Raw genomic sequence first — 27,528 nt, 5'->3', positions numbered from 1 at the left:
GTTTGCAGGCAAGATTATTGTGGAGTGACAGCTTTTTTCCTTGACCAATACATTTTTTCTTTTGTAATCTTGTAATGGTACAGATAGAGTGGTACTTATTTCTGATAATAAATTCAGTTTCTAGTCTTGGGGGTGGGGTCATGGGCACACTATGAGTGTATTTGAATGCAATTTCTCACTGTAGTGCTTTGTCCCATATTCTGAATGTACAAATCTGCAGTTTTAGAAGGAAATGTTTTGCCAACTGGGAGTGTAGGTGTGCTGTTCTTTGAATATATCAACAAGTAGAAGTTACTCTATTGAAACTTCTATCTTAAAGCTGAATAAATTAAAAACAAGCTTTATGTTCATGTGGAGCAAAATGAATCAAATAGATGATTTCTCCTCTTGAAATAGAGTTTTTAAAAATGAGACAGATAGTTTGTCACATTTTTAAAAGTATGCCAGTAACCGTGGGAAAGCAGCCGTTTGACAGTGATTTCTGTCGCTTTTCTATTTCAAGTCATTGCAAATGTGTACTTGTTTTCCCACAGGCACAAATGACCAGTGCTTCCTGTCCTGTGAATTCTCCTGCAATGGCTCCAGGTTCTCAAGGGAGCCATATTCACTGCCCACCTCTTCCGCAGCCTCCCATGCACCGAAATTCTCCTTCTCCAGTACCTAGCCGAACCCCAACACCTCACCACACACCCCCAGGCTTGGGATCACAGCAACAGCAGGCAGCAGCAGCTGCTGCCCCCACACCTACTCCTCAGGCAATGCCACCTGGACCACAGTCGCAAACTATGCACCCCCCTCAAAGGCAGACTCCAACGCCTCCACAGGCACAGCTGCCTCCACAGGTCCAGCCTCCAGTGCCAGTTACCCCTTCTGCGGAACAGCAGCAGCAACCCTTGTCCCAGCAAAGCACGACTGCATCTGTTCCCACCCCAACAGCACCACTGCAGCCTCAGCACCCCACAACACCTGTAAGGAAATACTTTAATTGTGCCTTCCCTGCAAATGTTTCAAGTGTAAAATTTAATTTTCGGTTGGTCTTTATTTCGGTGTGAGCCTGTGATGATGGAGGTAGCTTCTGGCATATTTGTGTCAAAATAGGTTTTACTGCATTTGGGAAGTAACCTTTTTACATCAAGACAAGTCTAGAGATCATCTGGTGTTTCCAGAGAGGGAATATTTTTCAGAATTCTAGTGCATGTTTTGAAACTTACTGTGAAAAATGGATGAGGTCTGTAGTTACGTCTACATACGCATGGTTCTGTATGATAGGGAAACAATATGTAATTTTCTGCATACTAGGCCTTCCAGTGCATGTTTCTGTTGCGTGTTTTTCTATAATTGGAGTTATGTAGCGGTATGTTCTTCATGTGAAGCAACTAGAAGGACTAGAGTGCTTTTGAACTTAGTGGAAATGCGGTATAGGTAAAAGGTAGATTAGAGAAAGGAAAATAAATTAATTAGAAACCAGTTTGCAATGTGTGTTTTATTCCCTCAGCTTTCACAGCCAGCTGTAAGCATTGACGGGCAGGTGTCCAACCCGCCCTCCACCAGCAGCACAGAGGTGAACTCTCAGCAGACTGTTCCAGAGCAGCAACAGCCACCCTTGCAGGAAGTGAAAATGGATATTAAAACAGATGAAGGGGAACCAGAGCAAGCAGAGCTGCAAATGGAGGAAAAACCTGAGGTGAGATTGTCGATCAGTTGTTGGATAGAATATCTAGTGCTGCTAGATGCTGTCTCCATGCAAAACATTCCTTCCAGAGTTCGATGAGACCTGTAGGTGCTACCTGCTGCTGCTGCTGCTATTTTGACTGTTGTCTTTCTCTACCTCTTCCTAAAGGAGCGTGCCTGTTTTGTGGCAAAAATGTTGGTAAAAGCCAATGGCCACAGGAATGACTGTGATATGTGGTTGCAGTGTTCAGTCTTTTTGGTAAATGTCAATAGAAGGGGACACTCAGGTCAGTCCTTTGGATGTTATTGGCAGCTGTTAAATGTTAGAACAGTGGATGTGTATATGATGGGCTGCTTTACTGGGCTCTGACAGCTTGTTGTGGAGGACAACTGGGAGTGTGGCTGCCAGCAGCATCATCCTAGAAGCCCCAGTGTAAGAGAGACTGTCAGACCTGCCTGAAGAGCTGTGTGTTGTCTTTCAGCTCAGAACTGGTTAGCAACTTGTTGGTACTACTGCAATGTTAAGAGGTGTGTTCTAGCACATCTCAAGTTGTAGGCAAGTTTTGACTACAAAGTAGATACCCTTAATCCTTGGGAAGAGTGGTGGGTGGGATGGCAGACAGGTTTAAAGGGCAGAAATGTGGATGGGTGACTTCACAGGAGACTGACAGGCTCCAAACTACTTTTCAGGTGAAAGTAGAACCAGTCATGGAGGAATGTAAACCAGAGCCAATGGAACAAGAAGAGAAGAAATCTGAAGTCAAGACCGAAATACCAGAGGGGGAAGAAAGACCTACTACTCCAGCTACTCAATCTTCTCCAGCAGCTGGGCAATCTAAGAAAAAAAGTAAGTAGGAACACTATTTTGACTGAAATTCACTGTATCTCCCTAGAGAAATTTTCTGAGGAGAAGAAAACCAAAAACAAACAAACAAACAAACAAAAAACAACACAAACAAACAAACAACAAACAAAAAACCACACATGAGCTTTCTTCATCGGTACTCAGTAGGATTATATGCATTGTTCTTTGTGGCTTTTTGACAAAAATTAATAGTAACACATGTGCTTTGGGCAAGTTCTTTAAGGCATTAGTATTAGAGATTAAGCCTTCGTAAAATTGTTGGTATGATAGAGATCTGAAATACTCCTCAGTTACAGATTTTCTAGACGAGTTTTTTCTTGGAACTTCAGAGAGGGGCTGTATTTGGAATGTAAACCAGCTCTGTTAAATTTAGCAGTGTCTTCCTGTGATAAAAACAAAATTCTCCTTATTTTGGCCATTTCCTTGTGTCCAGGTGGTCATTTTGGTATCCTCCTCAAAACTGAGTGTTTCAGAGGATAAACAAGCTGTATTAAGTAACTTAAACCCATTGTCTGTGGTCTTTTTCCACAGACCACATTTTTCCAGTAGGTTTCTTTCTCACAGCTGTTTTTGCTATCTTTCTAATGTTGATTGTTTTTCGAAAGTTTTCAAGCCAGAAGAGTTGCGACAGGCACTTATGCCAACACTGGAGGCACTTTACCGTCAGGATCCAGAGTCTCTTCCATTTCGACAGCCTGTGGATCCCCAACTACTAGGAATTCCTGTGAGTGTCTTAGCAAGATACTTTCATAGCTTTAATTCAGAACTACTATACTATCACATACCTGTTTGAGAACACCTTAAGTCTGTCTTGTTAACATTTTTATATGAAGGTATTTGAAGAGGTTTGGCTTTAGGCAGTGGAACATAAAATATCTGCCTTAGGAAGGCTTGTTTTTTTTGAAAGTTTGTTTGGTTCTGTGTTCCTTTTGAAAAATAAGCAGGTATACTGTACATTGAAGTGATTACCAATAGATCCCTGGTGCTGTGTCTTTTTATTGATGTTGCTTCACATTGTGATGCTGCTATTGCTGAATTCCATAGGTGTTTCTCATATACAAAACTTGGCTGAATATGTGGGAAATAGAGCAGATCAAGACCGCTTAAATCTATCAATAGTTATTAATCTGTTAAAAGCAAGGAGAAGACTATTCAACTTCTAGTTTTTGTTTAGATCAAATTTTCTGCTTGTTTTAGAATTGCCTTCAGAAGATATTACTATCATTCAAGGATCTCTGTGTTAAACTCTCTGGATTGACCCCACGAGTTTACTGTTTGCACACTATGTGTATATAGAAGTCCTACGTAGGTGCTTTGGGCTACATTTTTTGCCTGAAAGGGGTTTTTTTTGTTTGGTTTAGGTGTGAATGTTTTTTCTTTAGGATAGATACTGCAAAAATTACAAGCCTGCTGTCCTGTAAGCAGGCATAAATGTTAATAATAATGCTTAACAAGCTCTCAGTTGGCTGTCATATTCTGAGGACTTTTGTACAAGTCCTATAACTGATGGGGGGATTGGAAAAAAAAAACATTCTTTAGGCAAGACATGATATCTTTTATCATCTAAAAGTTATTTATTTGTATTTAATAGGCTGTCTAGTCTACTAAAGACAGTCACTTTCTATTAATGCTCTTGTGCATATCCTCAGATCACAGGGGCTGCAAAAACGTTGCTTTTTCTTACTTTTTGTAATACTTGTTTTGCTAACTAAAATTAGAGTGGGTTTATTTCATCAGGAGTGGAAGAGCAGTAGAGTCTGAGAATCAGAATTGTAGAATGGTTTGCGTTGGAAGGGACTTTAAATATGGGCAGGGACACCTTCCACTAGACCAGGTTGCTCAAAGCCCCATCCAACTTGAACTCTTCCAGGGATGGGGCATCCACAGCTTCTCTGGGCAGCCTGTTCCAATGCATCACCATCTGCATGGTGAAGAATTTCTTCCTTATGTAACTCATCTCTATCTACCCTCTTTCAGTTAAAAGCCATTAGCCCTTGTCCTATCACTACATGCCATTGTAAAAAGTCTCTCTAGCTTTCCTGTAGGTCCTTTTTAGGTACTGGAAGGCAGAAAGGAATAATGAAAAAGAAACACTGGGGAGTGATGCTTGTAGGTCACAAGCAGTTCGACAATTAAGCCAGGGAGGAAGCTGTTTTTCTTGATGTACTCCAGAAGAGTGTATATGCTGAGAATGCACATGCTGTCACGTCACAACATAGTTCAGTAGTAGTGTTATGATACACTGTGTATTCTTGCAGGATTATTTTGACATAGTGAAGAACCCCATGGACCTTTCTACCATTAAGAGGAAGCTGGACACAGGGCAGTACCAGGAACCATGGCAATATGTAGATGACATCTGGCTCATGTTCAATAATGCCTGGCTGTACAACCGCAAAACATCACGGGTATATAAGTACTGTTCCAAACTGGCAGAGGTGTTTGAGCAAGAAATTGACCCGGTTATGCAGAGCCTTGGTTATTGCTGTGGAAGAAAGGTAAGAAAATTATTATTTTTAGTCTGCTGCTTGCTTCCTGGTATTGAAGGGGGAAAAATACAGCAGTTGCAGTTGTTAGCAGTTGCAGTGTTTCAAAAATTTGGGAAATTTATCAGGATTTAGCAATCCTGAGTCATCTGATTTTGAGGGTTTTATGGATCTTCTGATTTTATTTAGTGTTTAATTTATTTGTATATAAGCCTTTGAGGGTAAAAGGTCCATAACTGAAGACTTATTTTGATTAGGGCAAACCCATTCGCTATTGCAAATTAAATGGGTGTGGTTTTGTTGCTGCAGAAGTAGTGCTGTCTATTCTATTGTAGTTTGAGACTGTATTTCCATTTGTCTTGTTTTGATATGCTTTCCATCTTTGAAGAAGAGCTAAATTGAGAATAACAGCCCACTGAACATTTTTCATGACACTAGCACTTCATACACGTGCTGTACTGTGAGATTGGTGCGCAGAATAAAACGGAAATGATTGTTGTTTGGGTCACGCTTGCTTCTCATGGAGAGCAAGTGAAAACGCGTATGAGTACTAAGGCGACCCATTCCTCTTTGCAGTTGGAATTCTCACCGCAGACTTTGTGTTGCTATGGCAAACAGCTGTGCACAATCCCTCGAGATGCCACTTACTACAGTTACCAGAACAGGTAAGGAAAATTCACTTGGTGTGGTTTTGTGCATGCTGCGATCGATCTGTTAAAGGCATGCATGTATTTGCATATATACCCTCTTCATATGTGTACACCTTTGTGTTTTAAGGTAAAAATGTACTGAAAGTGCCCTTGAATAGTTTACCTTGTGTGTTAATGATTTCTTTTTGCACAAGTTCACTGCAGCCTTTGCTCTTCCTCTTTCATTTGCAGAAACATGATGTTTCGCTAACTTTTTATCATGCAGATAATTAAACCTTTGGTTATCTAGGTGTCATGTATACAAGCCTTTGCTTCCTACCATGCAGCACTTTAATGCAGAACACTGACTAAACTATATAGCAAATATATTAATGCCTGTAATATATATATTATACAGGGCAAGACTTTGTTTTTTCTCGTGATGTTAACACTGAAGAGCAAACTTGCTTTTGTGGTGAAAATCTTCATTGGAAGATTTGTGTATTCAGATTTGAGTAGATTGATGCTTGTTCTTTCTCCCTAAGTTTCCTTAGGGGATTTGTCTTGAAGTAGCTGTCAGCAGCAGCTCTGTGAAGTGCTGTCACTTCTACAGCTCTTTTGATTTTTTTTTTAAACATTTTTTTATTTGGGTTTTATTAAAGGATTTAAATTTATTTCATTTCTGAAAGGTTTCTTGCTTAGGCATCTCTTTGCCAGTTGGAAAAGTGAGGCAGGAAGAAGCAGAGAAATAGATGCTTCAACACTCCTACATTCCCTGGCCTGTCCTCTGAATGCATCTGTTAGAGCAGAGGGCTGGTTACCTCCAAATTATGTCATCTCCATTTATTTAGTTGCTGGTCTCCATTCTTTCCAACACCTTAAAGCAAACAAAAAAAACCCCAAACCTCAAAACAAGGACACAGATGTGAACATACATGCGAAACTAACAAAACCACTTTGGCTTTTACCTGAAAGCCAAGATGATTTTGAAAGAATTATGGTTTTCTTAAGCACCTTCTCAGGTGAAAGAGCTACAGGAGTTATATCTTAACTTTCTTATGCTTCATAAAGCTTTACAGCAGTGAATGGAGGTTTTAATGAGTGAAGTAGAAAATAAGCTTTAGTATCCCACAATAATTATTGTAGCTTTAGACTTGCATGGTGTAGAGCTTTTTGTGTCATAAGTCAGTATCTTCTACTCATGTTTATCTCTAGGCAAGCATTAGATGCACCAAAAGACTATTATTCAAAAATCTGACATGATTTACACGTTTTCAAACATTAGAGAATGCTTGGTGCATACATGTGACTTGTAAATTATGTTATCTGCACACATGCATATATGTCTGTAGACTGAAATGTACAATTCCAGAAGTACTATTCTCTGCAGTATCTCAGATGAAAACTGGGAAAAAGGGTTGAGAGATCTAGTTTTTTAACTTAACAGCTGCTGTAGTTGTAGTTTGTGTCTTGACAACAAACTTGTTTGAATTGTCATTTTTTGATGCCTTGTGCCCTCAATTAACATACCTTAGTAATGGAGAGGCCACAGTTTTAGAACATATTGGAGGGCTCAGATAGAGTCTTGGATTAATCACTGTTGTATTCAAGTGAAAATGGAGTCTTTCTCTGTAATACTTGCTGTATTGATACCTGGACTTTGCTACACTCAAACTGGGTGAGAATTTTATCAGTTTAGAGCATTATGTGTGTTGTCAACGTCAGGTATTTAGTTAACATACAGTTTGGTGGTTCTAAAATTATTGTAAGATTTTGAGGACAGATACTCTTGTTCTTTAAGCTTCTGATGTTTAGCTTTCCCTTTCAACTGGGGGAGAATCCTGTGGCCTTTCAGCATGTATACATTTAAGATGGAGGACTGTCCCTCTTCCATTGATCTCCTGCCAACAGAAGTGCTGTGCTGATGTACAAGTCAGAGTAGCAGTTCTTGCTTCCTTCTGCTCTTTCCCCTTTCTCATTTTAATTCTTTGCTGTATGTGGCATGGATTATTACAATGAAGAGGGTATAGACATGCTAGAATGGAATACTCTTGTTTAATTTGCTTTAATCATGTGCTGCTTGTGAACCTGTTAGAGAGATTTAATGCTAATCTATGCTTTGCCTTGGCTTTCTGCTGTGTGTTGTCATGTCCTGCTTCTGTGTTTTTGTTTTTGTCCTGCAAACCCTGTTTCTTTTTTTTGTGTGTTATTTTTTATTTCTCCTTCATGCTTGTCATTGTCTGCACTTGGCTTTGATTGCGAAAAAAAATCAAACAAAAAAAAAAAAAAAACCAAACCAACCAAACACAATGTGGGGGCCCATAAATCTGCATCATTGAATATACTTGTCACCTCTCTGCTCCTGTCCCTTCCTTGACCTGCTGTGATTGGTGGCTCCGTTGCTTGACTTGGGCTGTGTTGTGTGGATGGAGCAGTTCACCCAAATATGGCCTTCTTGCTGACAGGTATCATTTCTGTGAGAAGTGCTTCAACGAAATCCAAGGGGAGAGCGTTTCTCTGGGAGATGACCCATCACAGCCTCAAACGTGAGTTATTTGTGTTTGCATTCATAAGCTGTATCATGGTCTGCAGTACTTTCTCAGAGGGAAGGAGTCTAGTTTCAGGTTCCCCTTGCTGTATGCCAGGCCAGTAGAAGGTGGACCAGATATTATTTGTAAGAGCCTGGACTTACGCTGTAGATTTGAGGTTTTTTTTCAAAATCTGGACTGACTGAACTATATCAGAAAAAGCTCCTAGTGCTTAAAAATGCAACTATACCAATGGAGGGGAAAGAAGAGAATCACTTTTTTCTGAATAAAATGTGCAAGTATTCTACTGCAGAAAAATAACTGTGCCTGGAGGCAGGTAGGTGACAGACATAGTTTGAAATGTACCATTCTGTTTATAGACTGGCTATGCTATTAAACCTGCATTCAACTTCAGATTGTTTTTATCCAAATCAGAACCAGGCAACCTCCTTTTGCCATACAAATATCTTACTGTTGGAGTTGCCATCTGCTTATGAGAAATGCTGTGTAGTTGTTAAGGAGATCACAGTAAAAGGCTGTGCATGGATTTATTTGCTTTCTCCACGCTGGTGGCAAACTGGTGGGACAGTCTTTCATTCTGCTGTGTACCTTCCTCACACCTCCCAAAAAAATCCTGAAACAGAACAGGAAAGCCTTTGAGGGACAAATGAGTGCCAAGCTGCTGTTCTCTGAGCTGTTGGAGGAAGATCTTTGGGGGATGGCATTGCAGGAGAACGGCACAGAGGAGGAAGTAGGGAACTTGTGAAAGTCTGAAGCTAGGGGGAGAGTTGTCAAAGGTACTTAGACAAACTGAGTTGACTTTCACTGGAAGCAGAACTTGTCTTTATCAATGTGTTACCACATCCTGGTTGCACTGATGGATGTATCTAGAACAGTAGTGAAAGAATCCCTTTGGGCTTGGGAAGATGTAAGAGTATATCTGCCTTTCTGGAAGGAAGAAGGAAGAAATAATATTCTTATGGTGGTCAGAACAATGGACCATGTCCCTGTGGATAGTATGCATTACTACTCCAGTAGAAGCAAAGACCCAACATTTTAATCAATATTGTCCAGTTCTGTTATTATGAGATGTGGGATATGAAGTGCTTACATATGAGAAGTATCTATATAAATATAAATCCGTGTATAAATAAACTGCAAATATATTCTAGACTGTATTTTTATTTAGCTGCTAAGTGTACAACCTTTCTTGTACACCAGGTTGGAACGTTTTGCTGCAAACCTTTGAGTTGGGGTAGAAAGTATCATAGAGTGCTTTTGATTTTTATGCTAGATCTGGAAACACACATGCTGGATGCATTTTTAAATTTTTTTTAACTACTTTTTTTTCAAAACTATCAAAAGCTCCTTGGACATAAGCAATGGTAAGAAGATACTTCCAGCTCCTGGTGTCCTTTTTCAGAGCTGGTTAAATGCTCGATAATGAAAATGAAGGCTATAGGCTGCACATGAAGAGCAATTACTCTTCTGATTGTTCTCTCAGCTGCTTACAGGCTTTCTCTTAGGAAATTATTTTACTGGGGCATACAGATCCTGTTCCCTTCCTCTCTTGCTACAATCTGTAGGTAAAATGAACAAAGGCAAAAAAAGATTAGGAACACATATGTCAGGTCCTGCTTACAGTTCTACTCGCCATATTGTAGTAATAGCCTGAGGTAACTGAGAGATTGAACTTCCCTCATTTATCTGATAAGGAGCTTGAAGTATTCTGCAGGTGGCAATATTTAGAATAAATACTGAAATAAAAGGATAGGAAGGTTAATGCACCTCATGCAAGTTGGATTGAGTCTCTCATTGCTTCTCAGAGCCGTGTACGTGATCTTCTCACATTATACAGCACCCTCTTCAGGGTGAATTCTCAGAGATTTGAGTATTCTTGTATGATTGTTCTGGACTATTTTGAACCAGGTTGGTGTAAATATACCTGGGACCTAACTGTCAAAAAGATGGAATATCTAGCCTTACAGATGTTGTAGGGAATATAGTGTAGAGTAATTGCTGGGCTGGAGTTACAGGGTTTGGAAGCTGAAATTTAACCTTTGAAGTTAATCTAGGAGGGAGGGTTAGGGGAATCTGAAATAAGACAACCTACCTTTTTTGATAATCAAAGATAATGGGAATTTCCTGCCTTCAGAATATCAGAGAGGTATATCAAATAGTTCTTTCACTATGAAATACTGATCAGGCTGATCAAAACTTGAATGTCAGCAAGTCATATCAATTATCCTGTAGTAAAACTGAATAAGGAAGCAATGTGGTTCTCTACAAGCTAATGTCCCATTGAAAATGTTATTTTCCATGGGTGGAGTCAAGGGTGGCATATACTTTAGTTGTCTGTCACTTTGGGAAATACAACTCTCTTCCTTGTAGTGCCCAGTGAGTGTTTAAAAGATCTGCCTGCAAGTTTGGTCGTGGTGTGTGGATATCTGTGATATGGCATGAATGTATGTTGTCTTGTGTTAAAACTGAGTTTTATTGCCTGTTTCTCTGTAGCACAATAAATAAAGAACAGTTTTCAAAAAGGAAGAATGATACACTGGACCCTGAACTGTAAGTAATGCTGCCACACTTTGAATGATCCCCATTTTATTATAATTATTTTGTAAAAGACATAATTCATTCACCATCAGCTTTGTTTTTAAATGTTTTCCGAATTTCACGTAGCTCTGTTAGCTGGCAGGGGCTGCTCTGTAAGCAGCATATCTGACATTCTGTGCTGAGAATCCAAACCCACCACAGCTGTACTTGCGAAATATGTAACAATCTATGTATGGGCTAAAATTATTGCATTTAGTTGTCTTGAATGTGGATTTGACAGCAGGATAAGTGTAGATAACTCTGCTTTGAAACCCTGCTGTGGCAAATACTCAGAACTGATTTGAGTCATTTGGCAGTAGTTCTTTGGGTGCTGTTCACTTTTCTAGTTGTCGTATTAGAACAGGCGGCTGTAGTAGAAAAAGTTGTTAAATTTGAATCAGCTGGTTCTTCTACACTGCTCTGGAAGCAGAGCTGTGGAAATTCAATAAGATTAAGATGATGGTCACTCAGTTCCTTTTCTAAATATTCCTGAGGGTATTTTTGAAGCCTCTTTATGTGGTCCTGCAATATACACCTATGCTGCTACCCTGCAAGCATTACCTTTGCTCTCAAATGAATAAGCAAAAAGGATATGTATTCTTCCCACACCATCCTTCTAAAGCCATGAGGGGTCAGCCAGTTGTGCAAGTGCTGTGAGAAGGAGAGAATAGTAACTTGATTCATAACTGTTCTTTCCCTTTGTTATAGTGAAGATACAGCCTAATGCTAGAATGCAACATAACTCACAGTAGGATACCATATGCCCCACATTAAATGACAGCTATTCATTCGAAGTCTGAGACTCCTACAGACACTTGCAAAAGGAGTCAGATTGTCCTGATACATGAAACAACTTTTTTAATATTTTGCCAAATGATATTCACCAACATCTGTGAAGCAGACCATAGCGCTTACCTCAGTTGTCCCTAAATCTCTACTAGTCTTCTGAAAGTGACTTTGTTGCTTCTGTTTTCTTCCTTTCCGCCTTTCTGCAGTTATTCACAGCGTACCCCGGGCTTCAAGCCAGCTATTTTTCCGGGTTCTTTGCTTCTGACACCTGTGAATCCATTTTCCTCTCTTTATTATAGCAACATGCAGTGTACAGATTTTATCCTTAGAAGGGCTTCACTTGAAAAAATGAGTGAAGTGGATGGCAGTGAGGAAAGCAAACTGTAATAGTATTGTGTCCCTGCATAGTCAACATGACTTTAGCTGACATTCTTAATTCATTCTGGAGGCTCTTTTCAGCATAGATGTGCCCTCTATGTTAAATAGTCTCAAAAGCCTGAATTCTAGAGCTCCACTGATACAATATTACAAAATATATGAGCAAGTAATGATACTATTAACCTTGCTTCCTTTCCTCTTTTTTTGCCTTCTACAGGTTTGTTGAATGTATAGAGTGTGGAAGAAAAATGCACCAGATCTGTGTTCTTCATAATGAGATAATCTGGCCTTCTGGGTGAGGAATTTCTACTTCTTAATTAGTATGTGGTAGATTTACTAGAGTTAGTGCATAGACTTTGTTATATTTCCTTAGATATTGGTAACGTTTAAAACTGTCTAATGGAAGAAGTTGCATTCCCACCCGAAAATATTGCAGAATCTATAGGATAACATCAAATTTAGATGTTATACTGTGTGTGTGAAGTTGTTCCTAATCTTGAATGTTTCTAACATTTTTTTTGTGGAAGAGGACCCTTCAGCCTTATGTTTCAGCCTTTTATGTTTAAGGATACTAGTCTTTCATGAAAATCTGTTTTTAGTTCTGGTAACAATGTCATACTGATCTATTTTTTGTATGAATTATATTGCTTTGTCATCATAAAAAAAATTATAACTGAAGAATTTAACAGGTGGATTTGCTTTTTTACCTCAGTGATCAGATTAAATCTGAAAAACAATCTAGTCATCTTTAGATACTCCATAGTTTTTGATCAACATACTGGGCTTTCTTCTGATTGCTTTAAAAGCTTTTTTAAAAAGCTTATAAATTACTTGTATATAAAGCTCTGTAAGAGCTTAAATGTTCCCTTTCTTGACAAGAAAGCCATGACTTTTACCATACTCTTGTATTCACATTCCTGCAGGTGATGGTAGACATCTGTAACTGAGGAAGAATCTGCCCATCATTTCATGCTACAGTGTACTCGGGCGTTTAGAACAAAATCAGCCTTTTGCTTTATGTGTTGCAGTATCTCATAGTGATCAGAGACAGCAGCTTGAGACTATTGGTTCAAGAATGCTTTAAGCAAATATTGTTAGACCTGCCAGTGGAGACCCCATTTCCTGGACTTGCAGGTGGTGACATGGGTGACTGACAGGAGATGCACCCCCTGGAGCTCAGATCCTCCTCTGCAGCTCTGAAACACTTGGGTCATTTCTGCTGGCACTGTTCTTTGTGCTGTCTTTTATTTCAAATTTCGGTTAAAGGTATTTTCCATACCAGATAAAGTCTGGTGAATGATTTTGCTTCTAAGGGTAAGATGCTAAGGAACTTTATGGTCTGACTTGGGGTAGGTTTTCACTTTATCCTGTTCTTGCTTCAGCTTTGTCTGTGATGGCTGCCTAAAGAAAACAGGACGAACCAGGAAAGAGAACAAATTCTCTGCTAAAAGTAAGACTCTGATGCTTGCTCCAACAGATCTTAAATAGTTTAAGAATGGGGAAGAGGTGGCTTTTATACTCGTTTTGCATTTATTTCTGTTTTTTTCAAGATAAAGGAGGGTACTTGGGTCAGTTCTGAACATCAGTTGTGTGATGTTGAGAATGTTTGCCTTCACAGGTGTCGTCGTGGGTAATAGTCTGTTGTAGAGGGTTAACGTACTGTGTTAGAGCACCGCTAACATGAGATACTGCAATTGAGACAAAAGGATGTGTATTAATAGCATTGGGAAGTAGTTGCTGTGTGACTGCAGTCTAACTTAAATTTGTGATAACATGTTTCAGCTACTGTGACTATTGCTGCTTTTAAAAGCTTTGATGGAGGTAAAGATTGCATCACCTGGTGCCAAAACTCTCTATAAACATTTCCTCTTGATCAAGGCAGCTGATTTGAAGGCAGTGTAGGAGGAAATTTGTGCAGTCGTTATCCATCTGTTCTATAGACAAAACAAGTCTTTCAGAAGCTTCTTTGGTTGGTGTACTTCATACAAACAGTGAGTGTTTACATTTCTGCTAAAAAAAAAAAAAGTAAATTAAAAAATAAAAAATCCCCAGCCAACCAGTAGCATCAAGACTCAGCAAACCATTCAATGAATGGTTTCAACATCTCACTTTTTTTCCAAAATCCCCAAAATGAAAACTCCCTAGATTCACCAAGAATACAAGAAGAATACAAGGGTTCTTTTACAGTTTTTATTGGTTTTTGTTTCTAGCAATCTTTATGTGTTGCATACTTTACTTAGAATAGTGGTGCTTTACTGAAAAGTATCGAACTGGAAAAATGAAAAGCTGATTGCAGATACATAACTCTACCAGAAGCAATGGACAGCAATGAGACAGGCCCTGTTGCACCAGAAGGCTTAAATCCCTTTAAGTTTTAGGTGTTTGTCCACTCATGTTATGCTTGTACTTCTTTCGTATGAAGATTGTTTGAAAATGAGAGACTTGTAAACTAACTACATTATTTGCAGATACAGTTGTATTCAGTTGTTCTATTTTTTGAATGTGTTCTTCTGCTTAAGTGGAGAGACTGAGCTAGTGTGACTTTATAGATAGAAAATACTTCCAAATGCAACATCTGCTCCTGAAGATATGTCTACAAGCAGTGTTTTGTAATCCAGTTTAAGTAATTTAATAGCTTCTATTCAGGAGAAGACTTAATTGTGATTGACTTTTAAGACAGAAATTGGGTTAAAATACTGATTCTTTCTTCATTTAAATAATGTATAAACCATAAATGTGCCTGCAGGTGAAAAGCAGCTCACCCTGTCTAGAAGTGTTAAAGATAAAGCTTTAATTTATGATAACATGCTGCATGCATTAAGAGTCAATTTTCATTTAACATCTGAATAGAGAAATCACTTTTGAACCGTTTGGTTTTGTAGATACATATAGAGAGCGAGCTGTATTTTTCTTCTGCAGGGTTACCAGCTACAAGACTTGGTACCTTCTTGGAGAACAGAGTCAATGATTTCCTAAGACGACAGAATCACCCGGAGGCAGGAGAGGTTACAGTCAGGGTGGTACATGCGTCTGACAAGACTGTTGAAGTAAAGCCGGGAATGAAAGCGAGGTATGTTCTTTCCATTTCTGATTTTACGTTCTTGAATTTAAGCCTCAAAAACCTCATCACTGACCAATTCTTGACAAACAGGTGTTATAGAAGCATCTTGTTGTGATGAGTGTTAGCCTTTTCATGATAAAAAGTGGATTACTTATGTTTAGCTGTCTGTCAGCATTTAACTTTAAGATTACACTTACAGCAGCCCTCATCATTGTTGTCTTTACCTGGTGACATATATTCTCTAGCATGTGAATATCTTCGTTATTCCCCTTTACCTTCTGTAATCTGCAGGTTTGTAGACAGCGGCGAGATGGCTGAGTCTTTCCCTTATCGAACAAAAGCGCTTTTTGCCTTTGAGGAGATTGATGGTGTAGACTTGTGCTTCTTTGGGATGCATGTACAGGAGTATGGCTCTGACTGTCCTCCGCCCAATCAAAGGTGAGGAGCTGCATGAAAGTTTGTTTTGATACTGTCTTGGTTGGGTGAACCTTCTGAAGTTCTGTTGTCAGTGTTGCATATGTGAGGACTCTTAGTGCTGTCAGCTTCTAGAAACAAAGAAGCTTCTGTAGGGAATGTGTGGGTTGGTCTGGCTTTTTACTGGGGATGCTGGCTGGCAGACGGCGATGCCCTAAGGATCAGTTGTCTGTATTCTACAGGAAGGGGCTGGATAGTTGTAGAGATAAGGCTGGGATATCAAAAGTTGAATTTCTAGAGGTAAATTAGGGTCGGAGGCTTTGAAGATTGCTATTGTAATGTATAAAATAACATGAGTAAACTTGTAGAACTACTTTGAAATCTCTGCTTCTCACAATTTTTTTCTTTTTTAGGCGAGTGTATATATCTTACCTTGACAGTGTTCATTTCTTCCGCCCGAAATGTTTGAGGACTGCTGTCTATCATGAAATACTAATTGGATATCTAGAATATGTCAAGAAGCTAGGGTAAGTCTTTTTAAATGGTTTTTTCTGTGCAGTATTTGTGCTAGGTTGAAATTACTGCATCTTATTGTGCAGAATACAGTGCCTAAGTATCAACTGGTGATAGTATAAATTGGCAACAATGTGCATAGTTGAGAAGAAAAAGAGACAAAAAGATTGCAGGCTTTTCAGGCCAGACTTATGCTTCAGATATTTTAGGTTTCCAAACTTATGTAAAACTTCTGTAAGTCTAAGTAGAAAAAGTGAAGCTTTTTAGCTGCACAGTAAAATTTTGCTGACCTTGTTGATAGTGCTTTCCTTGTGTAATGCCACTGCTTTAATCAGGTCATTCCTTTGGGCTGGCAAGTAAGTTCTTAGCCATGTTTATGAGAAGAAAGGTGTGTTCTCTCTGTACTGATTAACGCTGTAACAGCTGTGTAGGGCCACTAAGAAATTTCTAATAGAAAAAGTAGTTTAAATTGTGAAAAACTGGAAAGTTAGACTAGAAAAAGGAGAATATACTTGGGACAGCACAAAAGAGAATACAGAACAACTGAAGAAAGATAGAAATTAAATGACCATGATTACTGAAGTAGGAAAGGCAGTAAACACCTATTGTCAAAGGTATCTGGTGCAGCTTGGCAGAGAGTTATTAGTCCAGAAATTGTTAGGCATTGTGTTTAGAGTAGGTGCATGAGAAAAATTAGGGGAGTCAAGAATGGAGGTGGGTGGTACTGTCTTCAGTACCTCAATGCGATGATAGATTCGTAGTACTTCAAAGGCATATGTTTGACTTCTCTCTGCTTTTTTTGTTGTGTATTTTCTAGCCTGTGAGTCTGTAGAATTGGTGCAGAGGCCTCAAGCCTCAGTTTTATTTGATGCTGTTTTTTGTGTTAATGGCTAACATCAGGTTCTCATTTTGGGAAAACAATATTGGTCACGCAGTATCATCTCTCGCTTCTCAGGCAGAAGGAATGACAACTGGCTGTAGTTCCCAGAGTTTGGGGAGGGTTCTGCAGAGCTGTTTCTCAACATGGCAAAGATGGTTATTTTTCTCTAACTTGAGATCCGATTATTCCTCCTACTGGAGTTCTTTTCAAAAACTAATAGAGAACTAAGGATGGAGAAGTGATATTGTGGTATTATATTCTCTGCAGCTGCTGTCATCTGTCTTCATAGTACTTAGATTGTACACCCAGTAGCGCAGGTTGACAGTGACTTTATTCTCGGATATAATTGTGAAAACTTTTAAAACTGATCCTCAGAGTTAAAAAACAGAGGATTTGCAGTAGGATAGTGAATTGTGTGTTTAGGTAAATCTGGTTTTAAAATGTTGCTAGATAATGAATGACTGCACTATCTCAAGGAAGAATAATTCTGGCTTTTACTACTGAAACACCTACTCTCCATCTTTCTCTTCTTAGTTAATTGGGAGGTGGCATTTGCAGGTCTATATCAGGCTTTGATTTTTATCTAGACTGGAAAACATGCACAGTTTATATAAACTACTCTGCATATAGTACTCAATTAAAAAAAATAGTGAACTATGGTAATGCTATTGCATGAATGAGGATGGAATGAACACTAGAATTAAAATCTTGAAGAGCTATAATTATTGTCCATCTGGCAACATCAGCCAACTTTGTGGTGGCTCCATCTTGTGGCAGAGAGAAGAGCAAGCTTGAGTATGAATCATCAGAATCCACATGTACTTTTTTTGTCTAATGGCGCTAGGTATACTACTGGACATATCTGGGCATGCCCACCTAGTGAAGGAGATGACTACATCTTCCATTGCCATCCTCCTGACCAAAAGATACCCAAGCCCAAACGACTGCAAGAATGGTACAAAAAGATGTTGGACAAATCTGTGTCGGAGCGTATTGTCCACGACTACAAGGTTGGTTAAGCATATATTTGTATTGGAGTAAGGTGTGTTGACTGGTCTTGTCTTGGTTTCTTCCTTTCCTAATGCATTGTGCCTGATTCTTGGAGTTTACTCTGTTAGTTTTAAGTGAAATGAATAATAAAAGTTTAGAGTGTTAATGTATCCTTTTCAAAGCATGTAGCTTCTGAATCATTCTACCAAGAGATTTGAAATGATTCCTTAGAACAAACTAAGTTCTTGAGGAATACTGTAAAAGAGAGCAAGTCGCATTTCATTATACAAAGAAAATATATGGAATCCCAAGTCTTCTGGTGTCAAATTAGGCTGCTGACACAGTTAGAAGTATGTAGAATCTTAGGAATTATCAGGGCTTCAGCTAGTGTCGACAATATAGTGATGATATTGTCCCACTTGGTAAGTATGCATGTTGAAGTCTAGCACATGGTAATGATTTATTTCTTCGGAGTGGGAATATTTGAAGTTTTGGTGAACTGTCTGTAGCTGATGTGTTAAATATGCACTTATAATATGCCCTTATAAAATGAATTGGAATACTAAGCTCTCTTTTGTTTGATCTGCTGGTGCCTTTATCACTCACTGAAAAGGTTGACTTGACTTATGTGACTTGTAATAGTGGTAACCAAGTGTTTTGCTCTTTTTCAGGATATATTTAAGCAGGCAACAGAAGATCGTCTAACAAGTGCGAAAGAGCTACCGTATTTTGAAGGGGATTTCTGGCCAAATGTTCTAGAGGAGAGCATTAAGGAACTGGAGCAAGAGGAAGAAGAACGGAAGAGAGAAGAAAACACTAGTAATGAAAGCACGGATGTAAGAATGCTTCTGTTGTTTCACGATCTAATGTAAAATTTGTGATTATTTGTGGCTAATTTTAAAAAAGGAGGGGAAGCCTAGGCACTTCAGTTAACTGGCTTTTTCACTTTTCTAGCTTCATTCTAATATACATTTGAATTTTATATTTTATAAAGTAGAGCTGTTAAAATACAATTATGCTGCATGTGTATGAGCTGGGGTTGTTCATATTGCTATAAACCTAATTACCAAAGTCAGTTGGATTGAAACTGCTGCTCATTAAATATTTTGCTCCTGAAGTCCAACTATTATCCATGTTCATGCTGCAATCCCAGCCTGACTTCTAAGCTTTTTCCTTAAGCTGTAGCTTTCAGACAGTGGCTATCTTCTTTCCACCTTAGATGTTGTAATACCAATCTTAGCAGAACATTCTGAGGAAGTAACAGAGCGCTGTGATTTAGTAGTTTACTCAGTATACATTTTTAGTAGAAGGCTTCAAGATATTTAGGATCTGAAGCACAAAATACTGAGTTGTTGTGGAGCTACTTAAACTAGAGAAATTTCCTGGTATTGTGCAGTTTTTTGGAGATCGTGCAGCAACTGTGCTTTCACATTCCACAAGGAACAAAAAAGGTATGCCTCTTAATTCAATGATAAATTTGAAAATGAACAGATGTGGAATTTATGACATCTGCCCATCCTTTGATCTTATGAGCTTCTATGGAAGAGGTGGTGAATCCACGATGAAGTTAATAGCTTTGCTTGCACAGTGGTACTTGTTAGTTAACACTGTTTAAACACTACTGCTTTGTCACTTTATCAGATACTAGATTTTTGTTTGGATTAAGAATTAATCTTTGGATCAAAAAAACTAGGTTTAACATTAAAACTAGAATTTGTGGTTCTCCTATGCTGTTCTTTGCAACATATCCTTTCAAAGATTTTGAATAAACTAAGTGCAACTGTGACCTGGGAATTGGGCAATTTGATATCAAACTTGCATTAACTAACATTTTACTTACAGTATTATTTAAAGCTTTGGGTTTCATTTGGCATAGCTGCAAGTTCTCATCTCTCTAGTATACCAGAAGCCAGTTGTGAGGAATCATGTAGCTCTGTGTGTGAGGTTGGTCAACACCTAGTTGTTCCTTCACAGCAGTGTGGCCCCAAAATCCAGCAGTGGGGGAAGCTTGCAGCATATTACTATTTAACCTTTATTATTAAAAATAGTTTTAATTCTTTACTGACATCATGTTTCACTTCTTGAAAATGAGGTAATAACAAACTACTATCAAATGAAGTGATAGTCATTCATGTTCACTGGACATTTCCATCCTGACAAAGTTAAGATTAGGAAATGTTAAGCTTAGGAAAAATGCTTATTTGGGTAAGAAGTTCTTTGATCTTTGACCATCATATTCTGTAGTGGTTTGAGGGTCCCTCTGAAAAGCACAGAGAGAAATAAACTGTTCATTGCTAGTTTATTTTGATTGAAATTAAGCTGCCCCATTTTGTTTGACTGTTGAAGGATATGTGATGGGACGAAAGTGCATCTAGCAATTGCACTGCTAATCCCTTTTGGACTCAGAAGAACAGCTTCGTATGTTGTCCATTAAAAAATAAAAATAAATCTGTCACATCTGTAACAAACTAAATCTAGATGAATTAAGTGTTTCTTACCTCTTGTTAGTGCAGTATCCGTTGTACTTTTCAGTTATTTTTAGTTCTGAATGGCATTGAGAAGCCGTCTGCGGAACCCCTTTGTGATTATCCAAGAGGTTCTTCAGTGTTCAACTATAGCAGACAAACAAGCTTTGATAAACATTTCCCTTGCACCTCCTGAGAACTTATGCTTTTAATATTCTTAAAACTATGTATTGCTAATGTTGCTATCTTCTGGAGTGTTTCTAATGGAACTAAGTTAATGCTTCAGGGGACCCTGAGAAGTGTCTTCAGAGTAAATTATTGTGAAGTGTGTTTTGTCCTGCAGTTCTATAACATATGAAAGTAGTAGAATGCTGATGTTTGTGACTTAGGTACCTGACATAAAATGCCTTTAAAATTAATAGGTGAGCAAGGGAGACAGCAAAAATGCCAAAAAGAAGAACAACAAGAAAACAAGTAAGAACAAGAGCAGCTTGAGTCGTGGCAATAAGAAAAAGCCTGGCATGCCCAATGTATCCAATGACCTCTCCCAAAAGCTGTATGCCACTATGGAGAAGCACAAGGAGGTAAGAGTTGATAGAATGACAAATATGTTTTATTTAAGTAGAGAGGTGTACAAAGCATTGATACTTCAAACAGAGTTGTGCCCTGTACGTTATACAGGTTTAGCTGGAGAATTGAGTGGCACACCAGACAAGTACCAGTAAGTCTGGGTGCTCTTTGCTGTGAAGGCAGTGGGGATAAATACAACTGTGCTCATACAGAAGTTCAGGAGTCTAAATTGTCACAACAGTTTTACTGTTCAGTCCAGTGCTCCTTATGTAACGCTTTTGAAGAAGGTAAATGTGCGGTGTACCCAGAGGTTTGAAATTCCTCAGTCCTTACAAGCACACCACCCCGGCAGCACATTATTCAAGTGTCACTTGATCCTGGAGTTGTAGACTCTGTATGATGAAGTTTGGCAACCAAAACATCCTGATAAGTTCTGGCATATTAAATATTTTTACTTTTCAGGTCTTCTTTGTCATCCGTCTCATTGCTGGCCCTGCAGCCAACTCCCTGCCCCCAATCGTTGAGCCTGACCCTCTCATTCCTTGTGACCTGATGGATGGGCGTGATGCTTTCCTAACCCTTGCTAGAGACAAGCACCTGGAGTTCTCCTCGCTACGAAGGGCTCAGTGGTCAACCATGTGCATGCTGGTGGAACTACATACCCAGAGCCAAGACCGCTTTGTTTACACGTGCAACGAGTGCAAGCATCATGTGGAGACCAGATGGCACTGCACTGTTTGTGAGGTATGCTTGGTTGTACTTTTGTCTCCAGTTGTGTCCCTATATCTTTGTCCAGAGTGCTTTACCTGACCTAACTTCTCATTATTAACTGATGGAAAAAGATCGGTACAGCTCATTCTCTGGCAGTTCAGAAAAAAAGGAGAGAAAATGTTTTCTTTAGCAACTGATTCTACTAATGTGCTGCTTGGTGTAATTTTTGTCTTCTGCTTTCAAGCTGTGGAGAACTGAAGTACATTTGTGTTTGCTGTAGTTCATTTAAGGTGCTGGTACCTGAGCAGTGGGGAACTGTAGCGATTGCTTGAGCTATAATGGTAGGATCAGCTAATTTTCCTGAAAAGCAATGCATCCTTTTTTTATTCAAGGGTCAGAAGTGTTGCGCTGCAGTATTTCTGTATATAAGGCTCTCGGTTTACTGGCATAGAGGTTTTGCTATGCTAGAAGTCAGATTCCTGTACTTGGGTGACTTTCCCACTACCCTGTTGTCTCTCTGTAGAATGCTGCAAACAGCATTTTTGTCTTCAGAAGTGTTTGCAATCCCAGTGTGTTTGAAGATCAAGTCCAGTGGTCTGCATCAATGCTGAGCCCTCCAGAAGCTGAACTAACCTTGACTTGACTTGTAACTTAATTTTTTAGCTTGCTGGAAGTAAATGACTATGTTGTATTCAGTTCTGAAAAGTTCTGCTTAAAATACAATGCTCCCATTTCCTCATATATACTAGAAAATAAATTCTAGATTTCTTATAGATTAATGAATTCTGGGGGCTTGGATCAATTGAGTCCAAGCTCTTGTGCTGTTACTTTTACAGAATGTAAATGCTGTTCTGTTCTTCTACCCAGGACACTTTGCTGCTTTAACTCTCCTGAAAACTGAAAATGCAGCTTTCATTCTCTTTTTTTTTTTTTTTTAAATTGGTATCTCTCCTGCAGCTCTTGCCCTCTTTTTGAAGCAGTAGCAGATGGGCAGCTGTTTGTTCCTTGCCTTTTTCTTTTCCATTCCTATTAGGAAAGAAAGAGATTTTTCTGTCCCAGCTGAATCATGTGTGACTTGTTAGCTCAGAGCTAACTTGTTTTTCAAGCTAAAAGTATTTGTGTAGATTTCAGACACCCTTGTGCCCACACACTTTCCCTGTCTATAATTTGGATTTATTCCTTCTCTGGTACCTCAATATGGCATGAAAGATTTAATTTTTCCCTTGAGCAAAAATTTCCTGGAACAGACTGGGAGTAACTTGCCGAGGTGGCAAGCCACCATTCATTTATCGTATGGAGTTTCAGGAACCCTGATAACTTTTCCTTCGTTGTGTTTCCAGGATTATGACCTGTGCATCACCTGCTATAACACTAAAAACCATGACCACAAGATGGAAAAACTAGGCCTTGGTCTAGATGATGAGAGCAACAACCAGCAGACTGCAACCACCCAGAGCCCTGGTGATTCCCGGCGCCTGAGCATTCAGCGCTGCATCCAGTCCCTGGTCCATGCCTGCCAGTGTCGCAATGCCAACTGCTCACTGCCATCCTGTCAGAAGATGAAACGGGTTGTCCAGCACACCAAAGGCTGCAAACGCAAAACCAACGGAGGGTGCCCTATCTGCAAGCAACTCATTGCTCTCTGCTGCTACCATGCAAAGCACTGCCAGGAGAACAAGTGTCCCGTGCCCTTCTGCCTCAACATTAAACACAAGCTTCGTCAACAGCAGCTTCAGCACCGCCTGCAACAGGCACAGATGCTCCGAAGGAGGATGGCGAGTATGCAGCGGACCGGTGTGGTAGGCCAGCAGCAAGGATTACCCTCACCCACGCCTGCCACCCCAACAACTCCGACAGGCCAGCAGCCCGCAACACCGCAAACCCCCCAGCCCCAGCCTCCGCCCCAACCTGCCTCACAGCCTCAACCTGCACCTCCCAACAGTATGCCCCCCTACACCATGCCAAGGACTCAGCCCCCCAGCGCTGTGTCCCAGGGCAAGGCAGGTGGCCAGGTGACTCCTCCAACTCCACCCCAGCCACCTCAGCCACCAGTTCAGGGTCCTCCTCCAGCAGCAGTGGAAATGGCCATGCAGATCCAGCGGGCAGCAGAGACCCAGCGTCAGATGGCACAGGTTCAGATATTCCAAAGGCCGATTCAGCACCAGATGCCCCAGATGCCACCGATGGGAATGAACCCTCCGCAGATGGGCAGAGGTCCTGGTGGTCATATAGATCAAGGAATGGGGCCAGCAGGGATCCAGCAGCAGCCACCGTGGGTGCAGGGAGGCCTCCCCCAAACTCAGCTGCAGCCAGGAATGCAGAGGCCATCCATGATGTCAGTAGCCCAGCCGGGTCAGCCGATGAATATGGCACCTCAGCCAGGGATGGGTCAGGTACCTGGCGCTGCGCAGCCCAAACAACCACCTCTGCCCCAGGCGGCCTTACAAAACCTGCTGCGGACTCTCAGGTCTCCCAGCTCACCCATGCAGCAGCAGCAGGTGCTTAACATCCTTCACTCCAACCCTCAGTTGCTGGCCGCTTTCATCAAGCAACGGGCTGCCAAGTACGCAGGGTCCCAGAACCCCCAGGGGATGGCAGGTCAGCCTGGCATCCCCCAGGGTCAGCCGGGCCTCCAGCCGCAGCAGGCCATGCAAGGGCAGCAAGGAGGGGTGCACCCCAACCCAGCCATGCAGAACATGAACCCCATGCAAGCAGGGGTGCAGAGGCCCAGCATGCCCCAGCAGCAGCCGCAGCAGCAGCCGCAGCAGGCCATGGCCGGGATGAATCCCCAGGCGCAGCAGATGAATATGAATCACTCGGGGATGGCTCCTCAGTTCCGAGACCTCCTGATGAGACGGCACCAGATGATTGAGCAGCAGCGCCACCAGCAGCAACAGCAGCAGCAGGGAGCAGGACCAGCACTGGGACCGGGGATGGCCAACCACAACCAGTTTCAGCAGCCCCAGGGTGTCGGGTATCCCCAACAGCAGCAGCAGCAGCAACAGCAGCAGCGAATGCAGCATCATATGCAGCAGATGCAGCAAGGAAACATGGGACAGATAAGCCAGCTCCCACAGGCCATGAGCGCAGAGACAGGAGCCAGTTTGCAGCAGGCTTTCCAGCAGAGGCTACTTCAGCAGCAGATGGGGTCCCCAGCTCAGCCCAATCCTATGAGCCCCCAACAGCACATGCTCCCCAATCAGGCCCAGTCCCCACACCTCCAGGGCCAGCAGCTCCCTTCATCGCTCACCAATCAAGTGCGTTCTCCGCAGCCCGTCCCCTCACCGCGGCCCCAGTCCCAACCCCCCCATTCCAGCCCGTCCCCTCGGATGCAACCTCAGCCTTCTCCGCACCACGTCTCCCCGCAGACCAGCTCCCCACATCCAGGACTGGTAGCTGCACAGGCGAACCCCATGGATCAGGGGCACTTTGCCAGCCCGGAGCAGAGTGCAATGCTTTCCCAGCTTGCCAGCAACCCTGGCATGGCAGGCCTCCATGGTACAAGCGCCACGGAACTGGGGCTCAGCTCTGAGAACTCAGACTTGAATTCAAACCTTTCACAGAGTACACTAGACATACACTAGAAACATTGTAGCATTTTGGGAGCAAAAAATAAAATTTAAAAAAAAAAAGAAAAGAAAAAAACTTATTTTCTCAAGACTTTTTGTACTGAAGACAATTTTTTTTGAATCTTTCTTAGCTAAAACAACATTTTTCCCTGGAACACATCTGAACTCTGCAGCAGTAGTTTGTGGTTTTAAAAACAAACCAACAACAAACCTGAGGGACAGTAGAGTACAAAGAATATATTTTTGTTATGGCTGGAATCATAACCAGTCCTTTTTCTTATTTTGTTTTGTTTTTTCCTCGTGTGCGTTGGGGAGGTGGGGGGAAGACGGTGGTCTTTTGGCTGTTAACCAAAGGATGCCCTCCTCATGCCTCCACTAGGTTTTATTTTTCTTTAAATTAATGAAAATATGTAATATTGATAGTTATTATTTACTGAGGCAGATGGTAAACATTTTCCCTATTCTGGTTTTTCTTCATGTCACTGCAAAAAAACAACCAACAAAAACCAACACAACACAGGAGAACCTTTTCCTAAAACTGGAGGACAAAAGGGGTTAATGTTGCTTTAAAAATACATTACATATATAAATATATATATATAAAAATAAATACCAGTCTTTTCCTCTTTGGTTGGAAATATGTCAATTCTTTGAAAAAATGTAAAAATATTAAATAACTCAGTCCCCTCCTGAAGTCTACTTTTGTCCTCCAAGATTTTCTATACAAGAGTCTGAGCTTAAAAGAAACTTCAAGTATTAAAATAATTTGTACATGTAGAGAGAAGACAACATTTTTGCAAATACACAGGGGCAGCTGCCAAATGGATGTAGTATATATATTGTGGTTTCTGTTTTCTTGAAAGAATTTTTTTCGTTATTTTTACATCTAACAAAGGAAAAAAAAAATAAAAAGAGGGTAAGAAACAATTCCAGCGGGATGATTTTAACCTGAGAAAAAGTCCCTGGGGTTTCTTCTTTATGCTTGCTTTCTCTCTCCCATGCCCCTTTCCCACCCTCTTCCACTTTCTGTAAAACTTGAAAATAGAAAGCAAAAAACCCTCAAATGTTGTAAATCATGCAATTAAAGTTGATTACTTATAAATATGAACTTTCGATCACTGTATAGACTGTTAAAAATTGATTTCTTATTACCTATTGTTAAATAAACTGTGTGAGACAGACAGCCTGTTTTTAATGTTTCCCTTCTCTCCCACGTCTTGCTTGTTCTTAAAATGGGGGTAGCAGAAGATACGCTATTTAGACGTCGGAGAACTATTTAATGTGTATGACTGTTTTAAAATGCAAATCTCTAATAAGGGACGTGGAGTAATAATTAGTCTTCTAAATGGACACTTTTGGTACAACTCTGCATTCGCGTTTGTTCCCAGCATGTGTCTTACCAAAGAAACAAGGTCTGACCTCAACAGTTGTGCCAGTCTGCTCTACCCACCCTGCTCACACAGCCCGTGAGCAGCTCATCTCCAAAGGACCTGTTTTTGCGTTTTGAAATGAGAACTATTGTTTGGATATGTGATATTAAAAGATCCTATTTCACTTGGAATATATTGTACACCTTTTGGCGCTGAAGCGTGAGCATGAGGTAAGCTTGCGGGGATGTCCTACAGAACCTGCATGGGTGCTCTGTCACCCTGTGTAGAATCTGGTGATCTGCTGGATGTAGGGTGCATGGGGTCGGTTACTGTATATTATATATATATTTGGGGGATTTCCTGAACATAAATGCGTCAGCTGTGGAGCACGTGTAGTAAACACAGTTGTGTTCTGCCCATGACCACGTGCACATGGAGCTGATCCCGTCATGTAAGAATGTGTTGTGTGCTGGCTGGGCAGCATATATGCAGCTGGTCCATTGGGGGCTTCCCAAAATACAGCCTGTTCTGTGCATATATATATACAGTGCTGGCTGCCTAGGGATGAACTTGGTACCAGGGTATTACACAGCTGGAAGACCCAGATGTGACCAGAGCACAACATCTGCATAACACCAGCTGTGGTGTGGCATCAGCATATCCACAAATCTTGGCCAAAAACCCACGTGAGTGACCTGCCCTCAGGAAACGGCTGGCAGAAGATGATGGAGGGGGGAACCTGGGTGGACGGCAGCCTCAGCCAAGTGCCAAAAAACACTCACGGCGCGTTGCAATGTGAACCCATGTTAGAAAACAGGAGAGTAAAGTGCTTCATATTTTGATAGAAACACAAGTAGCGCAATGAATCTTGGATTTTAAAAGGGTGTTTGGTAGCAAGCCCTCAACAAGATGGTGGAAAATTCCTGGGAGGCTGAAGGAAAGCAGCTTTGTGCTTTGGTGTTCTCCTGTGGATAGACCCCGTATCCATCGCCCCTGTGTGGTGCAGGCCAGCTCTGCACCAAGCTCATGCTTACCTTGTTT

The 27,528-nt window shown here is 40.7% G+C and overlaps 1 protein-coding gene across 2 annotated transcripts in view; it reads left to right on the top strand.

The window, feature by feature from the left end:
• EP300 (E1A binding protein p300) overlaps positions 1–26,300 on the top strand; it is a 64,707-nt gene extending 38,407 nt beyond the window's left edge. The window contains exons 15-32 of one of the 2 annotated variants that reach the window (XM_065835725.2): positions 534–968; positions 1,496–1,684; positions 2,362–2,518; positions 3,142–3,260; positions 4,795–5,034; positions 5,599–5,687; positions 8,117–8,197; positions 10,694–10,750; positions 12,162–12,239; positions 13,327–13,394; positions 14,864–15,014; positions 15,297–15,443; positions 15,833–15,946; positions 17,657–17,822; positions 18,474–18,638; positions 20,690–20,851; positions 21,300–21,581; positions 22,889–26,300. In XM_065835725.2, coding sequence (XP_065691797.1) covers positions 534–968; positions 1,496–1,684; positions 2,362–2,518; positions 3,142–3,260; positions 4,795–5,034; positions 5,599–5,687; positions 8,117–8,197; positions 10,694–10,750; positions 12,162–12,239; positions 13,327–13,394; positions 14,864–15,014; positions 15,297–15,443; positions 15,833–15,946; positions 17,657–17,822; positions 18,474–18,638; positions 20,690–20,851; positions 21,300–21,581; positions 22,889–25,132 — 4,944 coding nt within the window. In that variant the 3' untranslated portion in view covers positions 25,133–26,300. The remainder of the gene's footprint in view (positions 1–533; positions 969–1,495; positions 1,685–2,361; positions 2,519–3,141; positions 3,261–4,794; positions 5,035–5,598; positions 5,688–8,116; positions 8,198–10,693; positions 10,751–12,161; positions 12,240–13,326; positions 13,395–14,863; positions 15,015–15,296; positions 15,444–15,832; positions 15,947–17,656; positions 17,823–18,473; positions 18,639–20,689; positions 20,852–21,299; positions 21,582–22,888) is intronic. The other variant, XM_065835734.2, reaches the window with a different exon arrangement.
• Positions 26,301–27,528: the final 1,228 nt, after the last annotated feature.

This window comes from Patagioenas fasciata, chromosome 1 (genome assembly GCF_037038585.1).
Source record: "Patagioenas fasciata isolate bPatFas1 chromosome 1, bPatFas1.hap1, whole genome shotgun sequence".
NCBI lineage: Eukaryota > Metazoa > Chordata > Aves > Columbiformes > Columbidae > Patagioenas > Patagioenas fasciata.
This window is presented reverse-complemented; position numbering and strand designations above follow the sequence as displayed.